Below are 23,230 nucleotides of genomic sequence, written 5' to 3'. Positions count from 1 at the left end.
CATTTACACTGCAATGTGCGCTACGCACAGCGGCAAAGTGCGCTACGCATTTTGCGGACCGCATATTGCCGGCACTAATAGAATATGCCCATTCTTGTCTGCAATTGCAGACAAGAATAGGACATGTTCTATTTTTTTCGGGAACGGAATTGCAGACCCTGAAGTGCGGGTCCGCAATTCCGTGTCCGGGCAGTACATCATGCTGCCCTATAGAGCCCAGGCCTAAAAAGAGTCAATCTACTTGAGAAGAGTCCTGGTTATTCATAATCTCCTGCTCTCCCCTCCGATCTGCGGGTGATTGGCAGTTCTCTACTAGAGAGAAAGGGAGAAAACTAGGTAGAAGCCTATCAATCATCAGCAGGTGGGCAGGAGAGCAGGAACTTATGAATAACCAGGACTCTTCTCAGGTGGCCGGGACTCTTTTCAAGGCCTAATCTGCAATGATTGTGATGTTGGTTCTCTGCAACCACTTACTTTTAACTTTTAAATGACAGAACTCTGAAATAAACTCACCTGTCTCTACTTTATTCTGCCGTTAGTATGGGCAGCACAAAGTTGATGACAGGTTCCTTTTAACAACCCCTTTAACCCAGTAACATGATTGCATTGGTCAAGGTCTCCAGTATTTGTAGTGAATACCCCTGTTTCTCCTCTCTATACACAATGAAAGTGTTTTGTCTTCTTATTCCTCAGCATACAGTATTGTCCAGAAAGTTTGGGGAAGTTATGATTGCATATAATGAAACCCAGATTCAGTTTCGAGAGCGAAGCAAAGGACGAATACAGCGTCAGCTGGAAATAAGTATGATGCCACCTAACCTAGTGTCAGAATGCTCAGAAAATGGTTAAAGGGGACCTAAACCTTTTGTGAAAGCACAATGGTGCAGCAGCCCTTCTCGGAGCCCTCTCCATTGTTGGGTTTCATCTGCTTTGTTCGGCTTCTCCAGCGTGCGGAATATGGATTCCCAGGACATTTTGTGGATCTGTATATCACATGCTGGAAATACTAAACAGAGCTGAGCACTCTGAGATGTGCTGCCGCACAGCCATGCTACACCAAAGGTTTAGGTCCTAAACATATCTGCACATATTTTTTGATGTTATTATAATACTGTTTTTTTTGTTTTTTTTTCTAGTGAAGCATATAATTAGTTGATATTAAACCTGTTTAACTAATGTGTCCTCCTTCACATGGCTTACAACTATCCCAATGATAATAATGAGAATGTCCTTGCCGGGCCAGCGCTGTGCTCCCTGGTGTAACTAGGCTGTAGCACTTCTGGATCACGTGCCGTACATTGCCTGTTGTGTCTGCTTGACTGCGCAGGCACGACCCGCGTACATTGTGGATTGTATTCAGGTCTGGATCAAGTGCTCAATGTACAGCAAGTGATCCAGGAAGTGCCGGGGCCCAATTACACCGGGGAGCGCAATGCTGGCTTGTTTTTTTTTTTTTTTTTTTAATAGGCTTTTTTTTTTTATTTTGAAAATCAAGAGTATACCAATTATAGACCATAGTAGGAAAAACAGTATCGGTCATTACAAGTAGGTTACATATCAAAATCATTGCTCACCCATTAGATTGGTAAGTCCATTGGTGGTATTCCCCCAACTGGCATCCACATTCAAACACCATTCACACACACATTCACCCGGGAAGTGACTTGGACCATTCCTAGCTGATTTAGTTCAACATTCCGAAACCGAATTTGCACTTAACCAAGTGCCCCAAATTTTCTGGAATTTCTCCGGAACCCCTCTATCTTCATACGTTAGTTTATACATGGGAAGGGCCTTGTTAATAATTTTGATCCAGTGCGACACACTCAACTTTTTGGGGGGCTTCCAGTTGAGTAGCATCGACTTCCTTGCATAGAACATCAATAGCCTATACAAAATTCTATCGTATTTGGTTTGAAGAATGTCATTAACCAAACCTAACAAGCTAACTTCTGGTGCAACCACCGCTGGGTGTCCCAACCTAGCGTTAAGATACCTGTGCACCTCCGTCCAGAACTCCTTAATAACTGAACATTCCCAAATCACATGAAACAGAGTCCCTCTCCCCCATTGCACCGTGTCAAGTATCCGAATCAAGTCTGCGCATACCCACAAGACGCACAGGAATGAGGTATATTCTATGTAACCATTTGTTCTGAATCAGATGATCCCTTGCACCAATCACTGACTTTCTCCAGGAGGCAGTCAGCTCTTTCTCATGTGAGGTCTCCAGTATAGGTATGTCCACCCGCCACTTGAGAAAAGCTTTCGCTAGCAGCGAAGGTCGGGATGAGATAAGGAAACCATAGAAGGACGAGACCATTTTGTAATGAGTCGCCCTTCTGGCTATCTTCTCCACCGCACCATATTCTAATCTCAGGGGGCCGCTCCCAAATTGTGCTTCACAGGCATGCCGCAGCTGCAAGTACCTGAAAAAGGAAGCCGGCGGCAGATTATACTCTGCCTGTAAAGCCGAGAACGTTTTAAAGACTCCCTCATCATAGAGCTGGGTAAGGTATTTAATACCTGTCTTTGGCCAGAATACAAAGTCAGGAAGAGCAGATAATTCCACTAGTTCAGGATTACCCCATAGAGGCATCACTGGAGACTTAACAGTGCTCTGTTCGGCTCTCCTCTTTCCTACCACAAAGACATTCCATGAGCGTAGTAAGATGCTTCACCTGAAACTTCCCTGCTCGATATACCAGGTTCGGATATATCAGGGCTGCCTCCAACACCACCGCCGGATTGTGCGAATCCGCCTTGATCCACCATAATTAAGTTGAGTCGCTATATAATATAGGTACATGTCAGGCAGTGCCAGCCCCCCTCTTTCATATGGGGCTCGTAAAATATCCCTAGCTATGCGGGGCACAGACTTATTCCATAGGAAGGGTGATATCAAACGCTCCAGGCTCTGAAAGTGAGATTTAGGCAACATTAGTGGAGCTGCTCTATACAAGTACAGCAGCTTGGGTAGGAGCACCATCTTATAGCCATTAAACCGTCCAATCAGAGAAAGTGGTAGCGCCTCCCAGGCCTTCAATTTCTGTGTAACATACTTCACTACGGGCTGCACAGGTCTTAGTTGATATGTTTTGGTGAGGAATGTCATCTACTAGGTACAATGCCGATTTCGACCAGTTGACTCTGAGTCCCGAATATGAACCATAGGAATCAACCGTCTGCAGAAGGGCTTCGAGCAAGGGACCCACATCTCCCAAGTAAATCAACATGTCATCTGCGTATGATGAGATTCTTTCAGAGATACCCGCAATCTCCCACCCCCGTATCACAGGGCTGTGTCCAATGCTGATCGAGAGAGGTTCAATCACCAATGCAAACAGGAGAGGTGACAATGGGCACCCCTGTCTGGTGCCCCTCTGCAGAACAAAGGGTCTGGATAGGTGCCCATTGACCCGGACTCTGGCTGTCGGACGCGTATAGAGCATGTGCAGCCATCGGAGGAAGGATTGGGGGACCCCTAACCTCTCCAGCACCGCCCACATAAACCCCCACTCCACAGAGTCAAATGCCTTCTCGTTATCTATTGACGCAATTGCCCTACTGCCTGCATTGTCGTGCGTTACCTGAAGATTAGTGAAAAGACGTCTCAAGTTTATATCTGTCGCCTTCCCGGGCATAAAACCCGATTGATCCATCCCCACCAACATCAAGATGACCGACTACACTTTCGCCAAAATTTTGCCAACACTTTCGCCAAAATTTTGGCATCCGAGTTAATAAGTGAAATGGGTCTATACGAGCTACACTGATCCGGTGGCTTCCCTGCTTTATGTATAACCACTATGGTGGCTTCGGAAAATGAGACTGGTAGGGATCCACACTCCAGAGCCTGTTTATAGAGGTTGCTGAGTCTTTTGCTCACCTCCTCGACCTGAAATGTGTACCACTCCACCGGGAAGCCATCCAGACCAGGAGTCTTACCCTTTGCCATTGACATAATGGCAGTTTGAATTTCTAGCGGGGTAATGGGGCCATCCAACGCCTGCCTATCTGCATGTGCGAGCCTTGCCATAGGGACGGTCTCTAGAAACCGTGAGATTTTTCCTGCAGTTCTATTAATTTTGGAGGTATAGAGTGCCGAATAATAGGTAGCAAATTGATTACAAACCTCTTCCGGCGAGGTAAATATATCTCCCTTCTCATTTCTAATGGCAGCCAGCAATGCTGGCTTGTTAATGACAATCTCATCATTAGCAATCTGACAACTGTACGCCACATGAAGGCGGACATATTAGTTAAAAAAAATGCCAGATATCCCATTTAAGGGTGAGCTCCCAAGACAGTCAAATTGTGTTTTAATATTACTGCTGCTGCTGTAAAACCACAGCATTTTGCCACAATTTTGCAAAAATCATAGCAAAAAACGTGAGTTATCTGCAGTGTGTGAACTCTCCCTTGGAGCAGAGCGTCAGGTACAGTAATTTGTACAGATGGCTGGAATAGATGTTTGTGCACCAGCATCGCTCCATAGACCAACCTAAAGACCATTTCAGCAGATTTTCTGTAGAGAATTAATTTTCTCTACAAAACCATTTTACTAATCCGACATTAAAGTCAGTTCTGTGTTAACGTGACCTCAAGTCATTTATTTACTCTTTATGTATCTATTAACTTGGCAAACCCTACAGTTCTTCATGCGGGATCTTTTCTTGCAGAGCTCTCACGTGTGGCCGGCTTTGGTCCTTGAGATGTTGCTCTGTTTTCTGAGACAATCCAACAAGGCTCCCTCTGCATGGGTGTCCTTGCTGACAATTCAGCAATAGTAAGCGAGGGGCTGCTAGGTGACAGTCGCACCATTTGCTCTACCTCTTGCCCTGGAGATTAGTGCAGAGGAGGAAGTGGAGTCCATTTCGCATGAGAAGGCTTACTTCACTCAGCTTCCAACAGGAAAGAGCTAGAGCGACAAAGTTCACTAAGCCCAAACTTCCTTTTCTCTTCCAGCATGCAGTCACATGCACACAGTACAATAGATACTAGTGCAGTATCCCACTTCCCCACCTCCCTTTTCAGTGGTGATTGTATTACACTGCATAGTTTTTAACAGATGAGGTTTTTAAACCTTTTTGTAGAAGCTGCATACATGGAACCACAAACTGCTGGAAGGCTAGGAGATGGCCCTTTCTCCCAGTAACATCTGTTCACATGCGCTAATTTGTGCAGGAGAGTTATAACTAGGGTTGTCCCGATACCACTTTTTTAGGACCGAGTACAAGTACCGATACTTTTTTTCAAGTAGTCACCGATACCGAATACCGATACTTTTTTTAAATGTCATGTGACCGTTTTGGGGGATCTGTGGATGACGCACTGTCATGTGGGGGATCTGTGGATGGCACTGTTATGGGGGACCTGTGGATGGCACTGTTATGGGGGATCTGTGGATGGCACTGTTATGGGGATCTGTGGATGGCACTGTTATGGGGGATCTGTGGATGGCACTGTTATGGGGGATCTGTGGATGGCACTGTTATGGGGGATCTGTGGATGGCACTGTTATGGGGGATCTGTGGATGGCACTGTTATGGGGGATCTGTGGATGGCACTGTTATGGGGATCTGTGGATGGTGCTGTTATGGGGGATCTGTGGATGGCACTGTTATGGGGATCTGTGGATGGCACTGTTATGGGGGATCTGTGGATGGCACTGTTATGGGGGATCTGTGGATGGCACTGTTATGGGGATCTGTGGATGGTACTGCTATGGGGTGGGATATCTGTGGATGGCATTGTTATGGGGTGGGGGGATCTGAGGATGGCATTGTTATTTGGTGGGGGATCTGTGGATGGTGCTGTTATAGGGGATCTGTGGATGGAACTGTTATGGGGAGGATCTGTGGATGACACTGCTATATGTCATCCACAGATCCCCCTCATAACAGTGTCCCCCAATACACCGGGCCCCGCCGCTCACCGAAGTATTTATAAACGTGAATCCTTATCCTGTTGTTAAGTTGAACTAACGCTGCCCTCTCCCATGTTCCCCTGTATCCCCCTGTATCTCCACAGCACTTACTTAAGCTTCCATAGCAGGCAGAGCGGACGGCACCAGTAACGTCACTCACTGACGTCGCGCGCCTGCTCCGCCTGCTTCACTCATAAAGTGGGCGGAGCAGGCGCTCTACGTCAGTGAGTGACGTTACTGCTGCCGTCTGCTCTGCCTGCTATGGAAGCTTAAGTAAGTGCTGTGGGGATACAGGGGGGACATGGGAGAGGGCAGCGTTAGTTCAACTTAACAACAGGATAAGGATTCACGTTTATAAATACTTCGGTGAGCGGCGGGGCCCGGTGTAAGAGTACAGTGACTGCACCGGGCCCCGCCCATAGTTACGCCCATAGTATTCTATTTATGTATCGGGGCGGGGTATCGGCGGCTGAGTACCGCCGAGAAAACTCGGAATCGGTCCCGATACCGATACTAGTATCGGTATCGGGACAACCCTAGTTATAACAATAGGTACATGACTGGAGCAGCCTAGAGACTTAGGGTACCTTCATACGACCGTATGTATTTTGTGGTCTACAAAATATGGATGACGTCCGTGTTTCAAGTGTTTTTTTGTTTTTTGTTTCCCCTATACCTATATGGACATGGAAAGCACACAGATGTATTCCGTGTGCTTTCCGTAACTGTATGTTCATTCGGCAAAAGATAGAACATGTCCTAATTTTGGCCATAAATGTGCACTACGGACTCCTTGAAATCAATGGGTCCACAAAAAAAACCCAGATGCAATACAGACGTCATACAGTTGTGTGACTGCACCCTAACTAAAGATTCTTTTATATGGGCAGATTTCTGGCCTTCAAGGTGATTTTTAAAGGATAACTGTCACATTTAGACAAATAAATACCGGATCCATTTTGCCGGATGACATCGGAAAAACGGATCCGGTATTTTAATGCATTTTTCTGACTGATCAGGCATTTTTCAGTAAGGCAAAACGGTGCACATTTCAGAGTGGCCTTTCATTGTTGGCAGTCTAAGGCACACCTGTGCAATATTCATGCTGTCTAATCAGCACCTTGATATGCCACACCTGTGAGGTGGGATGGATTATCTCGACAAAGGAGAAGTGCTGACTAACACAGATTTAGACAGATTTGTGAACAATATTTGAGAGTAATGGGTCTTTTGTGTATGTAGAAAATGTTTCAGATCTTTGAGTTCAGCTCATGCAAAATGGGAGCAAAACCGAAGTGTTGCGTTTATATTTTTGTTCAGTGTATATACCTGCTGCACGGTCCTCCGTGCTACCTCCGCAGTCTCCATCTTTTGATCCCCACACTGTTTACATCCTGCAGTGCATGGTCAGATGGTCCGCTGCAGCCAATAACTGTCTTCAGTGGTGACATGCTATTTGTGGCCACATCACTGCTGAAGCCCTTTATTGGCTGCAGCGGAGCATGTGACCATGAGGGAGGCAGTTTGGAACAGGTAAGTATGAATCTTCTGTTCCAGGAAACAGGCTCCGGGCACTTGTTTAAAAATCGTTATTACAGGAAGCCCCCATTTAACAAGCACCAGTCAATGATGTAGATCCTTGTTTAAGGATCTTTTTAAAAAGCCAAATAATTGCTTGAGTGATCGGCTGCAAGAAGGCTCGACTGTTTCTATTATTGTCAGTGCACATCCCCTACTACTACTATTACTACTCACTAAAGATCATTCTTAGGCCTCATGCACACAACCGTTGTTTGGGTCTGCATCCGAGCCGCCGTTTTGGCTGGTCGGATGCGGACCCATTTACTAAAATGGGGCCGCAAAAGATGCGGCCCCGCTAAAAAAATATAACATGTCCTATTCTTGTCCGCGCTTTGCGGACAAGAATAGGCATTTATATTGCCGGCGCCCGTTCCGCAAATTGCGGAATGCAACACGGGCGGCTTCCGTTTTTTGCGGATCCGCGGTTTGCGGACCGCAAAAAACGCAACGGTCGTGTGCATGAGGCCTTATATGAATCTCTGCTGGTTTGTTGGCTGCTTGCTGGGCACCTTTTCACTGGGCGGTGATTGGGAATGAGTTCTTGCAATTGTGAGCGTTCCTCTGATTATTTGCCCTTGTAAAAGGCTGTGATCACACTTGCATTAGTTCTTTTCTATCTGAATTCCACTTTTTGATGACCACAAAGTTAATTAAACTATTCTATCAATTACCAAAAGGAAACCTGACATTCATTATAAATAACCCATCCCAGAACTGATCCATCATATCCACAAGTGGAATTATGCCAGTCCATTAGAGGTGAAAATATATCAAATGTAATAAAGAAAAATGCACAGTTGTCCCCAGGTCACAGACGAATAACATTCCTTATAAGAAATCTGGCTCTCATGACAAATTTTCTTAAAGCAGATTTCTTATCACAAAATAAAGGGGATGTATCGGTCTGCTGAGCTTTTATACCCAAGGGCACCGAATAATCTAGCTAAATCAGCGAAGACAGAACACAGTGGATGTTGAGTCCCCTATAATTATGAGAATTTCTCTGCTTCTTCCCATGCTTCTACAAAGCAGGCGTCAGTCATTGGCAACAGACGGTGGGAGAGGAAGGGAAGCCCTCTGTATTGGGTGATCCAAATTCATCCCCATACAGAGGAGATGATGTATGATTGTCTTCACACAGTCATTATTTGCCAGCAGCACATCCCTGAATACACTGACAATGATTGTATGTGTCTCGTAAAAGATGTGATCAACTGACGAACAGCACATTTACATGGGGCAAATATTGGAAACCAGTGAAAGAACGCTCATCCATTAATCCTTCACCTATGTAAAATTGCCTCTCTCATATCTGACTTCTCTATAATAGAGAGTATTTAGCACTAAATAAGTTTGTGGGTATTTTTTCATTTTGTTTTTAGTCATTCTGAATTTTTGCTTGTCTTTGAGTGTTAATCTTTGTTTTTCCAGCTGGAAAAACAACCACAGATGATGAACTGGAGGAGATGCTGGAGAGTGGGAACCCGTCAATATTCACATCAGATGTAAGTGTTGGGACTGGGTTACAAGATCCATTCAGCAAGCAATGGTAAAAGTTAGCCTTCTACAACTGATCTCTCCTGGTTTAGATTATTTTAGATTCTCAGATCACGCGGCAGGCGTTAAATGAGATTGAATCAAGACACAAGGACATCATGAAGTTGGAATCAAGCATACGGGAGTTACATGACATGTTCATGGACATTGCAATGTTGGTGGAGACTCAGGTGATTTTTAACTTTATTTTATTTTATACATTCTGTGCTATAGAGAAGCCGATTAGTTGCCCAAAAATCAGAGCTGGAAACTGCTTAGGACAACTCGCTGCCCCTCATGTACTAGCTTCGGTAAATCTTCCCAAAGATCATGTGTATTGGTAAGACTTGAAGTTACACGTACTTGTATATTAGAAATATACATGTTAAACATTTTTTGTACAGGATATGTCCTCTTTGTCCTGTATTTCTCTGTATATTTTGGAAAGAGTATAACGACCTGATTGGATGGGATTGCTGAGACTTTTATCACAAATTTTGCACATCAGGGTATATATAATAATAGCTTTCAATATTAACAGTTCAAGCAACCTCTGGTTCACATTATCTGGGGAACGAACAGAATACTTATATAGTGACGCTCTTCAACTTTTTAGCTGCAGATCTACTGATTCCCGAGCTCTTCTTCTGTCATCCAAGATGGCCGCAAAGCTTTTCATAATACCTGATTGGCCAGTAATGCCCACAGTCTTTGACTAACAGATGCCCAGTATGCACCAGAGAAGCGGTTTGGTGATCTTGGATGACAGTAGAGATCAGGAACTCATGGATCTGCAGATCAGCTCAACTGACAATAAGAAAAGGAGGGCACCAGATAAGTGTTTTGTTCATTCCAAAGTCAATGTGAATTTTTGTTTTCTTGAACCAGACAGTCGCTTTAGGCCACTTTTACATCAGCGTTGTGCTGTCCAGTTTTGAGATCTGGCACAGGCTCTTAAAACCACAGCAGTTCAGTTCAGTTTTGTCCCCATTCATTGCCAATGGGGATAAAAGTGAACAAACCAGAATGCATTCCATCCCGATTTGTTGTGTTCCCATGCCAGACACAAAATCGCTGCAAGCAATGTTTTTGTGTGCGGCATGGGAAACTGAACAAGCCAGATCCGGTACCAAAAACCATATAAGTCAGTAGTGCCGGATCTGTGTTTTTTTTTGGTTTTTTTTAGGACACGATTCCGATTTCTTAATTTTCGATATAATACAATCGGATCCATTCTGAACGGATGCAGCCTGTTGTATCATTATAACGGAAAGGCTTTGCTGTGGTTTTGAGACACCCTGCCAGATCTCAAAACCATACAGCACAAACACTGATGTGAAAGTAGCCTTAAATGTCATGATAGACTTGACAGTGTTCACACACGTTAGAGTACTTTCACACTTGCGGCAGAGTATTCTGGCAGGCAGTTCCGTCAAAACGTATGCAAACTGATGGCATTTGTAAGACTGATCAGGATCCTAATCAGAAAAAAAAAAATCCTGATCAGTCAAAAAGACTGAACTGAAGACATCCTGATGCATCCTGAACGGATTGCTCTCCATTCAGAATGCATGGGGATAAAACTGATCAGTTCTTTTCCGGTATAGTGTGAAAGTACCCTTAGGCCTCATGCACACGACCGTTGTGTGCATCCGTGGCCGTTGTTCCGTTTTCCGTGATTTTCTGCAGATCCCATTGACTTTCAATGGATCCGTTGAAAACTCGGAAAATGCACAGTTGTTCATCCGCAGCCGTGATCAGTGTTTTCTGTCCGTCAAAAAAATAGGACCTGTCCTATTTTTTTGACTGACACCGGTTCACGGACCCATTCAAGTCAATGGGTCCGTGGAAAAAAAACGGATGCACACAAGATTGGCATCCACGTCCGTGGCCGTAGGCTACTTTCACACAGACGGATCCGCAGATCACAAGATTGGCATCCACGTCCGTGGCCGTAGGCTACTTTCACACAGACGGATCCGCAGATCCGTCTGCATAAAAGCTTTTTCAGAGCTGAGTTTTCACTTCGTGAAAACTCAGATCCGACAGTATATTCTAACACAGAGGCGTTCCCATAGTGATGGGGACGCTTCAAGTTAGAATATACTACGAACTGTGTACATGACTGCTACCTGGCAGCACCCGATCTCTTACAGGGGGCTGTGATCCGCACAATTAACCCCTCAGGTGCCGGATCTGAGCGGTTAATTGTGCGTATCATAGCCCCCTGTAAGAGATACAGTGCTGCCAGGCAGGAGGGGGCACACCCCCCTCCCTCCCCAGTTTTAAATTCATTGGTGGCCAGTGGGCCCCCCCTCCCTCCCCTGTATTACTGTACATTCATTGGTGGCCAGTGCGGCCCCCCCCCCCCCCCCCCCCCCTCCTAATTAAAATCCCTCCCCCTCCATCATTGGTGGCAGCGGAGAGTTCCGATCGGAGTCCCAGTTTAATCGCTGGGACTCCGATCGGTAACCATGGCAACCAGGACGCTACTGCAGTCCTGGTTGCCATGGTTACTTAGCAATTTTTAGAAGCATTATACTTACCTGCGAGCTGCGATGTCTGTGACCGGGCGGGCACTCCTCCTACTGGTAAGTGACAGGTCTGTGCTATAAGCAATGCGCCGCACAGACCTTTCTCTTACCAGTAGGAGGAGTGCCCGGCCGGTCACAGACATCGCAGCTCGCAGGTAAGTATAATGCTTCTAAAAATTGCTAAGTAGCAGTAGCGTCCTGGTTGCCATGGTTACCGATCGGAGTCCCAGCAATTAAACTGGGGGGGGGGGGGATTTTAATTAGGAGGGAGGGGGGGCCCACTGGCCACCAATGAATGTACAGTAATACAGGGGAGGGAGGGGGGGCCCACTGGCCACCAATGAATGTAATACAGGGGAGGGAGGGGGGGCCCACTGGCCACCAATGAATTTAAAACTGGGGAGGGAGGGGGGTGTGCCCCCTCCCGCCTGGCAGCACCTGATCTCTTACAGGGGGCTATGATATGCACAATTAACCCCTCAGGTCCGGCACCTGAGGGGTTAATTGTGCGGATCACAGCCCCCTGTAAGAGATCGGGTGCTGCCAGGCAGCAGGGGGCAGTCATGTACACAGTTCGTAGTATATTCTAACTTGAAGCGTCCCCATCACTATGGGAACGCCTCTGTGTTAGAATATACTGTCGGATCTGAAGTGAAAACTAAGTGAAAACTCAGCTCTGAAAAAGCTTTTATGCAGACGGATCTGCGGATCCGTCTGTGTGAAAGTAGCCTACGGACGCGGATGCCAATCTTGTGTGCATCCGTTTTTTTTTTTCTCTGACCCATTGACTTGAATGGGTCCGTGAACCGTTGTCCGTCAAAAAAATAGGACAGGTCATATTTTTTTGACGGACAGGAAACACGGATCACGGCCGCGGATGAACAACGGTGCATTTTCCGAGTTTTCAACGGACCCATTGAAAGTCAATGGGATCTGAAGAAAATCACGGAAAACGGAACAACGGCCACGGATGCACACAACGGTCGTGTGCATGAGGCCTTAGGGTTCTATCACTCTAGCGTTTTTTTTTCTAGCATAGAGTTCCGTCACAGGGGCTCTATATCGGAAAAGAACTGATCAGGCATATCCCCATGCATTCTGAATGGAGAGTAATCCGTTCAGGATGCATCAGGATGTCTTCAGTTCAGCCGTTTTGACTGATCAGGCAAAAGAGAAAACCGTAGCATGCTATGGTTTTATCTCCGGCGTAAAAAAAACTGAAGACTTGCCTGAATGCCGGATCCGGCATTTTTCCCCATAGGAATGTATTAGTGCCGTATCCGGCATTCAAAATACCGGAATGACAAGCGGAGAGACTGATCCATTCTCGCAATGCATTTGTGAGACGGATCCGCATCCGGATCCGTCTCACAAATGCTTTCAGTCACAGCCAGATCGGCGGATCCGGCAGGCAGTTCTGACGACGGAACTGCCCGCCGGATCACACTGCCGCAAGTGTGAAAGTACCCTTAGCCCTCAGTCACACACTTCTCTCTTCTGCAGGTTGTTGATTTTGTTTTAATATTTGTAATTATTATGAGGGGAAGGCAAAAAATATTATTAAAAAATCTGTACATATTTCGTTTTCTTACAAATACTAGTCTTACAGAGGTTGATGGGGCTGCATAAATGAATAATAGGAAGCGTTACCAGAAAAATGGCTGCCTCTCTATAACCTTTCTTAACAAATTGTTTAATGCTCTGTTATTTGCTGCTGGTTTTATCCCCTGAAGGACAGAAATCGAGGTAAAAGATTCACATGTCATCTGTCAACGTTTGCATTTTCATTCCAGCACATCCAAGTGACATAAAACATGCATTCATCTATGTTTGATGCAGTCACTGCCATTCGTATGCATGGATCACCAAGCGTCTGGGAGTTCTGGGGATTTAGAGTCGAAGCCCAATTCAGACACTTTATTTTATTCTGTCAGCGCTCAAAGTTATATGGCAGAGGTGCTAAACCTTTCCGCTATTATGACACCATGCACGAGTTACTTTGTGCTGGTATATTGGACAATAAGGGATACATGAGAATAGTTCTATTGCCCTTCACAAAAAGCACATAATCCACTGGGATCTGCATCTAATTCAAGAACAGGGGTCTCCGTCATCTTGGGAAGTCATGGTAATAACCAGTATAACTTCATTCCTAACGTACAGTGCATTCAGAAAGTTTTCAAACCCTTTTTTACTTTTTTCCACATTTTGTTATGTTGCAGTTTTGTGCTATAATGAAAAAAAAGCTAATTTTTGCCCATCAATCTGGACCCAATACTCAATAATGACAGTGAAAACAGATTGTCAGAAATTTTTGCTAATTTATTAAAAAAGGAAAACCAACATTTTGCATGGTCATTGTCCTGTTGGAAGTGAACCCTTAGCCCAGTCTGAGGTCCATAGCACTCTGGATCAGGTTTTCATTAAAGGGATTGTTCGCTTTATTTATATTGATGACTAGGGATGAGCAATTCGTATAAAACTTTGTTGTAATACTGTATAGAGCAGAAGCTCCGTACAGTATTAGGAATGTATTGGCTCCGATAACACTTCACAATAACTTCAAAAATTAATTTGTACTGTTATAAACAATTTCCGAAACTCTGGTTCGGTTCCAAGGTACCACTTGGAACCGAAGTCGCGAGACTTCGCAAAGTAATAACTTCGGCTCATCGGAGCCAATACATTCTAATACTGTACGGAGCTCCTGCTCCATACAGTATTAGAACGAAGTTTTCTCGCCCATATTCCTTGTGGGACACAGGAAACCATGGGTATAACTCTGCTCCCTAGGAGGCGTGACACTAAGTGAAAGCTGTAAGCCCCTCCTCCATCAGCTATACCCTTCAGCCTGGAGAAGAGACTGCCAGTTTTTTGCTTAGTGTCCAAGGAGGCAAGACACCCCCTGCTTATGCAGGGTTGTTTTCCTATGATTTTTTATTTTTGCGTTATTTGTTGTTTTTAATTCGGTTTTTTTCTACCTACAGGGACAACAGAGGCGCATTAGACCCCTCTGTTTCTCCCGGGGTTGAGTTGCGCCAGTGCCGGTAATTCCGCACTGCCGCCTCCCCCACAGAAGACAAGGTGGACCAGGGCAGCCTCGCTCCCCTGCGTCCCGCCAGCTCAGGGTCGCCCGCACGCCAAGTCCCTCCCCCGGCTTCCTGCCACTGCGGTGCCAGGAGCTGAAGGGGCGACCCCGCTGGATGGATTGAGGGCGAAGACAGCGTATGGTGAGACAGGCTGCTCCAGCCTCCCCTTCCTCCCTCCCACCGCTGCTACAGGCCTCCTGGGCTCCCATGGCCACTGTTACTACATGGCCACTGCTACATCGTGCGCCCACCCCTCCCCCCCCCCGGGCATATATCGGGACCGTTACCGGGCAGGGGAGTTTATCTGGGCAAGTCCTTGGCAGGGACGCTGCCTTCAGGGGACGGCTGCAGGAAAAAAGCAAGCCGTCTGCCACATCCAGGCGCGGAGGGGGCCGCTTTCTTGGCGTGAACGGCGCCATTTCAGGCCGGCACTTCATCATCCTTGGGGGTTAAAATCATTTTGCCGCGCGCGCGCGGCTCTGCTTCAGAGCGGCAGAGAGGGGGCGGAGCTTCCTACATGCGCTCCGCTACTTCCGGGTTCATCGCACAGTGCTGCGTGGAATCCTCTCTGCAGTGCGATCCGAAGCCGGTGCTGCTGCCTCTCCTCCACAGCCTCCTCAGTCTGTTCCCCTTACCGCTGCCGCTTGCATCATCCGGGTCTGGTAGGACTTTTAACCCCCTCCGTGCCACAGTACTGTCGCTTGGGTGTTATCCCCGTTCCTTTCCTTGGGGTCTCCCACTTTAAGTGCAACATCTTTGTTCCACCATGTCAGACCCTTCTACAGCCGCCAAGCCTTGGTACCATGCCTGTACTGCTTGTAGGGAACCCTTTCCCCGGGGGCAGTCTGATCCGCACTGTACTGCATGCCGAGCTCCACCGCAGCCTCAGTCGCCCGCTGTGTCGCTCCCTGCTGCCTCTGACCCGCCTGACTGGGCTAGATCCCTGTCCCAGGCCGTGGAAAGCCTCACTCATGTCGTGGGCCGCCTAATAGACAGGCCACCTACCCCGCAGGACGCCTCTCTGATTGTCGCGCCCTCCGGGTCCACTGCTTCTGCCGCTGCAGCGGGTTCACTCTCTTTTAGTGACCCCTCCCGAGCTAGGCACTCTCAGAAGCGTATTAGAGTAGAGCGAGCCTCCTCCTCGGATGCCTCCCTCTCCCCGCCACGCGTGCGCACCCAGACGAGCCTCTCCTCTCCAAAGGATTCGCTCTCTGAAGGTGAATTGGCGGTTTTCAGATTTGGAAATGGACTCGGCCCTGCCGTCCAAGCTAGCCTCAGCGATGGGTCAACTCATCTCTGATATTCGTGACACCTTTAAGGTGCAGGATGATCCCCCTAGCTCGGACGCAGCTAGCGTCTCATTTATCAGACCCAGGCAGGTCTCAAAAGTCTTTCCAATCCACTCTGATTTCTCCTCTGTGGTGTCTAAGGCTTGGGCTCGCCCGGACGCCCGTTTTGTCAACCCCAAGAAGCTGGACATTTGTTATCCTTTTCCAGCCGATGTCGTGGCCACATGGTCTTCCCCACCCAAGGTGGACCCCCCTGTGGCCCGGCTGTCAAAGAACACGGCCATCCCTGTTCCCGACGGGTCCTCTCTTCAGTCAGCGGAGGACCGTCGCATGGAGACCCTTTCTAAGGGCATTTTTGCTGCCTCCGGTTCTGCTCTCAGACCGGTTTTTGCCTCTGCTTGGGCAGGGAAAGCAATCTCTGCTTGGGGTGCGCAGCTGGAACAGGAGTTGGACTCGGACGTCCCCATCCAGGACCTGCGTTCCTTGGCCCAGCTTATTGTTCGGGCCGGGAATTTTGTTTGTGAGGCCTCCCTTGATGCGGGAGCCCTTATTGCACGCTCCTCCGCCCTGGCAGTTTCCGTCAGGAGGGAGCTCTGGCTGAAGGTTTGGAAAGCGGACGCTGCCTCCAAACGTTCCTTGGCGGGGCTACCGTTTGCGGGTTCCCGCCTTTTCGGGGTCCGCCTAGACGAACTTATTTCGGAGGCCACGGGTGGTAAAAGCACCCATCTTCCTCAACCCCAAGCCAGGGGCGCCCCCCGCGGACGCCCTGGTGCGTCTCGTTTTCGGGCCTCCCGCAGGGCCTCTGGGGCTCCCACCACAGCTGCCGCTTCGGCTCCTCCCCAGGACAAGCATAGGAAGCCGTTTTTTCGGGCGCAGCCCTCCTGGCGCAAAGCCGCAGGCTGCCCGCACACCCGCAGCAAAGCAATCCTCTGCCTGAAGGCGCGCCCCCACCCACCCGGGTGGGGGGCCGGCTCCTCCTTTTCAGGGACGTCTGGTTGCCTCACGTCTCCGACGCCTGGGCCCTCGAAATTGTGTGCTCCGGATACAAAATCGAATTTGCATCCTTCCCTCCAGATCGGTTCTTTCGCTCCCGCCCGCCACGGGACCCGAAACGCGCGGTTGCGTTCTCCGCGGCCGTTCAAGCCTTACTGGACAGGGGGGTGATTACCCCCGTTCCTCTAGAGGAAAGGTTCCAAGGGTTCTACTCGAACCTCTTTGTAGTTCCCAAGAAGGGAGGTTCCGTGCGGCCCATTTTGGACCTCAAAAAGCTCAACCGTTTTCTCCTCCTTCGACGGTTTCGGATGGAGTCCCTCCGTTCCGCGGTGGCTTCCCTGGAGCAGGGAGATTTCATGTCTTCCATCGATATACAGGATGCCTACCTCCATGTTCCGGTAGCCCGGTGTCACCATCGCTTCCTCCGATTCGCCGTGGGGGACCTCCACTTCCAGTTTAGAAAAGAAGATGGCTTCGGCAGCATTCCGCAATATCAAAAATACTTTAATCGTACCTCCAGACACAGATGGCAACGAACGTTTCGACTGTGTAACAGTCTTTGTCAAGCCTAATGACACAAAATCTGATAGGCATATATATACCCCCCTCATATAAAATACACACCCCGTTACATCATTAGTGCAGATCACTACACAATAGGATACACATGTTCATACTTTAACTCACAGCTAACGACATGTCCAACGAACTCGTGTAGTTCTCCTCGGCGTTCCCTTATCTGTAATGCGCAGTCGCGTCTCAACCCATCTAAAACCCGGAAGTATCATACGTCGCCATGGCGCCCAGAGGCGCACGTGTCTCTAGCCAATGAGCTGCCAGAGGGCCTCACTGACGTCACAGACTGCGCGTCAACCTCGTAACACTCACCCAAGAGCGCACATCCGTGCGTCGATGGCGTGGGTCACATGAGGTACGCAGCCAGTAACAACATCGCGCAGGTACCGGCGCCATGACAACGAAGACGCCACGATCCACGCTGCTTACTGTGGAGTAAATATGTGCTATCCGTATCCAAAATGAACTGGTTTGTGCAACATATAGACAACACAGATAATAGCCCGATTACAGAGGGACATCAAGCCGGACTGTACATATTCATGATCATAACAGGTATAGGGCAAAAACATATCATAGCAAGTACAGATAGCAATACAAACAGTGTATCCCATGTATACTTCACATATGGATCATCATCATAGCACTTTGACATATAAATTTGGGGACCAATCCCCCGGTGGATGCGCTACATATAGGTTAAAATCATAATGTCCCTATACTAAGAGGACAAAACAATGACACACATCAATCGATGGATGAGACATTGAACTCTAGATTCAAACCAAAGGGTTGACCTCATGAGTGCTGAGGATTTTACAGTATACAAAGACAAGACCACACAACATATTGCACGACATAAGTTGGAAGTGGAACACGTCAAGAGAGATAAGTGGCATAGAGACTTAGATGATTACCAGTCTGGCAAAATATACAACTGGCAGTCATCTCAGCCACAAAGGTTTAATAGGCGTAGACGGGGTAAACGCTTTGATCAAGGCAGATTTGGCTTCAGCACTGGGGAATCTGATTCCGCTGACGAATCAGGTGCGTCTAATTTTTTAGGCCCAAGCAGAAAAAGAGGGGAGGGCGATATAGAAGGGGTGGTAGGAAACACCACCGATCCAACAAGAACCCTTCCCCCAATATCGATAGAGGCCCCCACCCATATCCAGGGGAGAGTAACGAGACGCGGACAGCGGAAATGATGAACCTGGTCGTGAACATCTCTTCCTTCCAGCTTGACAAAGCACAAATTAGTGTGCTAAGCCGTGGCCTAACATTCTGCCCTACAACATCAAGGGACTGGTTCGAGTTTGAGCTCGACTTACAAAAGTTCTTTAGACGCTTGAGACTGAAGGCTTTTTTTTCAGTTAGAAATATTGATGTACCTATTAGTCAACTTGATGTTTCCACTGATACCTTAATGTGCAAAAACTTCGATTTACGCAATAAAAGTCACTTTACTCCACCGCAAAACAACCATGTGATTGAAACCTACATCAGCTTTGTCAGGAAACGGATCGAGCAATTGAGGGTGGAGGGAACCCACCAGTTCAAACACAACCTATCTCAAGATGAGAGGCGGGCTGTTCTTGAACTGGAACACAACAAGCAATTGACGATCAAGCCAGCTGACAAGGGGGGCGCCGTGGTCGTGATGGACACCTGTAAATATATTGATGAGATCAAAAGACAGGTAGGAGATATTAATGTCTATGAGATGTTGGGCAAGGATCCGAGGTGGGACATAGCAGATATCATAGGGGTGTTATTGGATGAGGCTCTTAGTCAAGGAGTCATTGACGATGAACTAAACAGCTTTCTGCGGGTGAGCCATCCGATCACCCCTGTGATATATGTATTACCAAAGATCCACAAGAGTCTTGTGGATCCCCCTGGCCGACCTATAGTGTCGGGCAGGGGTTCCATCTTTAATCCTGTATCCATCTTTTTGGACAAAGTGTTGCGGATCCACGCGACCACGGCTCCCTCCTATATCAGTGATACTGGCCATTTCTTGACAAAGCTGAATTCACTTGATTTGCCGGCGGAGTTTTTGCTTGTGAGTTTTGATGTTGTATCCCTGTATACATCCATTGATCACTCTTATGGTCTAAATGTCGTCGATGTGGCCCTGGCCGGCACAGGGCTCTCTCCTGGGGCGCGCCGGCTGATCCTCGCCCTCCTGGAGGTGGTCCTGAGGAGGAATTATTTTCTCTTCGGGGACACCTTCTACCAGCAAAAGCGGGGTGTGGCGATGGGGTCCAATGTGGCCCCCACCTACGCAAACATCTTCATGGCGGAGGTGGAGGATCGGCTGGTGTATCACTCCACATTTTTTGAGAGAGTCCTGTGCTGGTGGCGCTACATCGACGACATTTTCTTGATTTGGACGGGGACTGTGCCTGAGTTGGATGAGTTCCATGCGCACCTGAACTCTGGGGTCCGGGACCTGCAGTTCACCGTGATGCATTCTGCCCGTGAGCTGCAGTTCCTTGACGTCCGAGTTCAGGTGCTCAATGGAAGGATCTGTACTGATCTCTTCCAAAAACCTACAGACAAGAACACCTTGTTAATGTATGACAGTAGTCACCCTCAGAATATGGTAAGCTCCCTTCCGTGGAGTCAATTACTTAGAGTACGTCGCATCGTATCAGATGACACCCTCTTTGAATTCAGAGTTGATGAGATGTGCGATAAGTTTAGTAAGAGAGGTTATCCCACCAAATTGATTAACCGTACCAAGCATAGGATTACATCTATGGAACGTTGTTCCACTTTGGTAAAGAAACCACAGAAACATGAGACCCCCCGAATTCCATTTGTATCCATCTTTGGGAGTGATAGCGGCAATATAGCCACCATCCTACGTCAGGAATGGCAGATCCTGCAGAAAGGATTGCCTACAGTCACTGAATTTTCAGTTCCCCCAATGATGGCATACAAACGGAGCCCCAACCTACGGGATAGATTGGTGAAAGCGGATATAGGGGGTAAGGACATCGAAAGACAGAAAAGACTAGCACCAATGAGGAATGGTAATTTCCCTTGCCTTTCCTGTTGCAACTGTGGTGGCATCATGAAAGGCGACGGTTTTACACATCCCTATAGTGGTAAACGGTTCAAAATCAAGGGTCACTATACATGTAAGTCCACAGATGTGGTTTACATGATACAGTGCCCATGTAGCTTGATCTATGTGGGTGAGACTACGATGGAATTGAGGGAAAGAATTAATAAACATAAAAGTACAATAAGAACAGGTGCACTCGACAAACCGGTTGCCAAACACTTCATTGATTGCAAACATTCTATCAATCAATTGAGATTTCGGGCTATTGATAGCGTGGGATATTTGAGAAGGGGTGGGGACAGGAAGGGAATCCTGAGGAAAAAGGAACTTAAATGGATCCATACCCTTAGGTCCCTTCAACCCTTTGGTTTGAATCTAGAGTTCAATGTCTCATCCATCGATTGATGTGTGTCATTGTTTTGTCCTCTTAGTATAGGGACATTATGATTTTAACCTATATGTAGCGCATCCACCGGGGGATTGGTCCCCAAATTTATATGTCAAAGTGCTATGATGATGATCCATATGTGAAGTATACATGGGATACACTGTTTGTATTGCTATCTGTACTTGCTATGATATGTTTTTGCCCTATACCTGTTATGATCATGAATATGTACAGTCCGGCTTGATGTCCCTCTGTAATCGGGCTATTATCTGTGTTGTCTATATGTTGCACAAACCAGTTCATTTTGGATACGGATAGCACATATTTACTCCACAGTAAGCAGCGTGGATCGTGGCGTCTTCGTTGTCATGGCGCCGGTACCTGCGCGATGTTGTTACTGGCTGCGTACCTCATGTGACCCACGCCATCGACGCACGGATGTGCGCTCTTGGGTGAGTGTTACGAGGTTGACGCGCAGTCTGTGACGTCAGTGAGGCCCTCTGGCAGCTCATTGGCTAGAGACACGTGCGCCTCTGGGCGCCATGGCGACGTATGATACTTCCGGGTTTTAGATGGGTTGAGACGCGACTGCGCATTACAGATAAGGGAACGCCGAGGAGAACTACACGAGTTCGTTGGACATGTCGTTAGCTGTGAGTTAAAGTATGAACATGTGTATCCTATTGTGTAGTGATCTGCACTAATGATGTAACGGGGTGTGTATTTTATATGAGGGGGGTATATATATGCCTATCAGATTTTGTGTCATTAGGCTTGACAAAGACTGTTACACAGTCGAAACGTTCGTTGCCATCTGTGTCTGGAGGTACGATTAAAGTATTTTTGATATTGCGGAATGCTGCCGAAGCCATCTTCTTTTCTACACGTATACGATTTGGCCTGATGGATCAAGGGCCTACGGTTAGGCTGCTGCATTGACATAGACGCATTATCCTGAGACCGCACAGTGCTGCTTCTACACTACTATTTGTCTCTCCACTTCCAGTTTGTCGCCCTTCCCTTTGGGCTGGCAACAGCCCCCCGGGTGTTCACCAAGGTCCTGGCCCCGGTTTTGGCCTTACTCCGTTCCAGGGGTGTTTTTCTGCTACCGTACTTGGACGATATCCTCATCAAGGCTCCGTCCCTTTCTCAAGCGGTTGCCAGCGTGGATCTCACTCTAGAGACTCTGACGAGGTTCGGTTGGGTCATCAACTTCCCCAAGTCCTCCCTTCCCCCCTCCAGACAACTGGTCTTCCTGGGAATGCTTTTAGACACGGGAGCGGCGGAAGTACGTCTTCCCTCGGAAAAACGTCTGATCCTCCGTGGGGCGGTTCGGGGTCTCCTTCTCCACCGTCGACCGTCCTTCCGCTTCTGCATGCGGGTCTTGGGGCAGATGGTTGCCTGCTTCGAGGCGATCCCGTTTGCGCAGTTTCACTCCCGCCCTCTCCAACGGGCGATCCTCTCCTCCTGGGACAAATCGCCGCAGTCTCTGGATCATCCCTTCCATCTATCGCCTCCGGTGAGGTCATCTCTCCGCTGGTGGTTACAGTCCCCTCTTCTGGGCAGGTCTTTTCTGCCACTCAACTGGTTGGTGGTTACAACCGATGCCAGTCTCTTGGGCTGGGGAGGCGTGTTTCCTCCCCGATCCGTCCAGGGCATTTGGTCTCCATTGGAGTCCAAACTCTCGATCAATGTCCTGGAGCTGAGAGCGGCCCTTTTGTCTCTACGACACTGGACTCATCTGTTGAAGGGTCATCCAGTTCGTGTACAATCGGACAACGCCACGGCTGTGGCGTACATAAACCACCAGGGGGGCACTCGCAGCGCTGCTGCAATGAGGGAGGTCTCCAGCATTCTCCGTTGGGCGGAAGCCCACGTCCCGGCCCTATCGGCAATTTTTATTCCAGGGGTGGACAATTGGGCGGCGGACTTCCTCAGTCGCACCACTGTCGACCCCGGCGAGTGGTCTCTTCACCCGGAGGTATTCGAGGCCATTTGCCTTCGTTGGGGCATACCGGACGTGGACCTCATGGCCTCCAAGTTCAATCACAAGGTCCCCGCCTATCTGTCCAGGGCCAGGGATCCGGGAGCTTGTGGAGCCGACGCCCTCGTTCTTCCTTGGCGAGGCTTCGCGCGTCCATACATATTCCCTCCCATCCCACTCCTGCCCAAGGTCCTTCGGAAGATCGCGGCGGAAGGCGTCTCGGTGATTCTGGTCGCTCCGGACTGGCCCCGCCGG

At 48.1% G+C, this 23,230-nt stretch overlaps 1 protein-coding gene across 1 annotated transcript in view; it reads left to right on the top strand.

Moving 5' to 3' along the window:
- The window catches only part of STX2 (syntaxin 2), a 69,621-nt gene that overhangs the window by 35,181 nt on the left and 11,210 nt on the right, over positions 1 to 23,230 (top strand). Inside the window, exons 6-8 of the mRNA XM_040416254.1 lie at positions 694 to 802; positions 8,942 to 9,015; positions 9,100 to 9,237. Coding sequence (XP_040272188.1) covers positions 694 to 802; positions 8,942 to 9,015; positions 9,100 to 9,237 — 321 coding nt within the window. The remainder of the gene's footprint in view (positions 1 to 693; positions 803 to 8,941; positions 9,016 to 9,099; positions 9,238 to 23,230) is intronic.

Source organism: Bufo bufo, chromosome 2, assembly GCF_905171765.1.
Source record: "Bufo bufo chromosome 2, aBufBuf1.1, whole genome shotgun sequence".
In the NCBI taxonomy this organism is placed as follows: domain Eukaryota; kingdom Metazoa; phylum Chordata; class Amphibia; order Anura; family Bufonidae; genus Bufo; species Bufo bufo.
The sequence above is the reverse complement of the archived record's forward strand: the minus strand, read 5'-3'. Positions and strand labels throughout refer to the sequence as shown.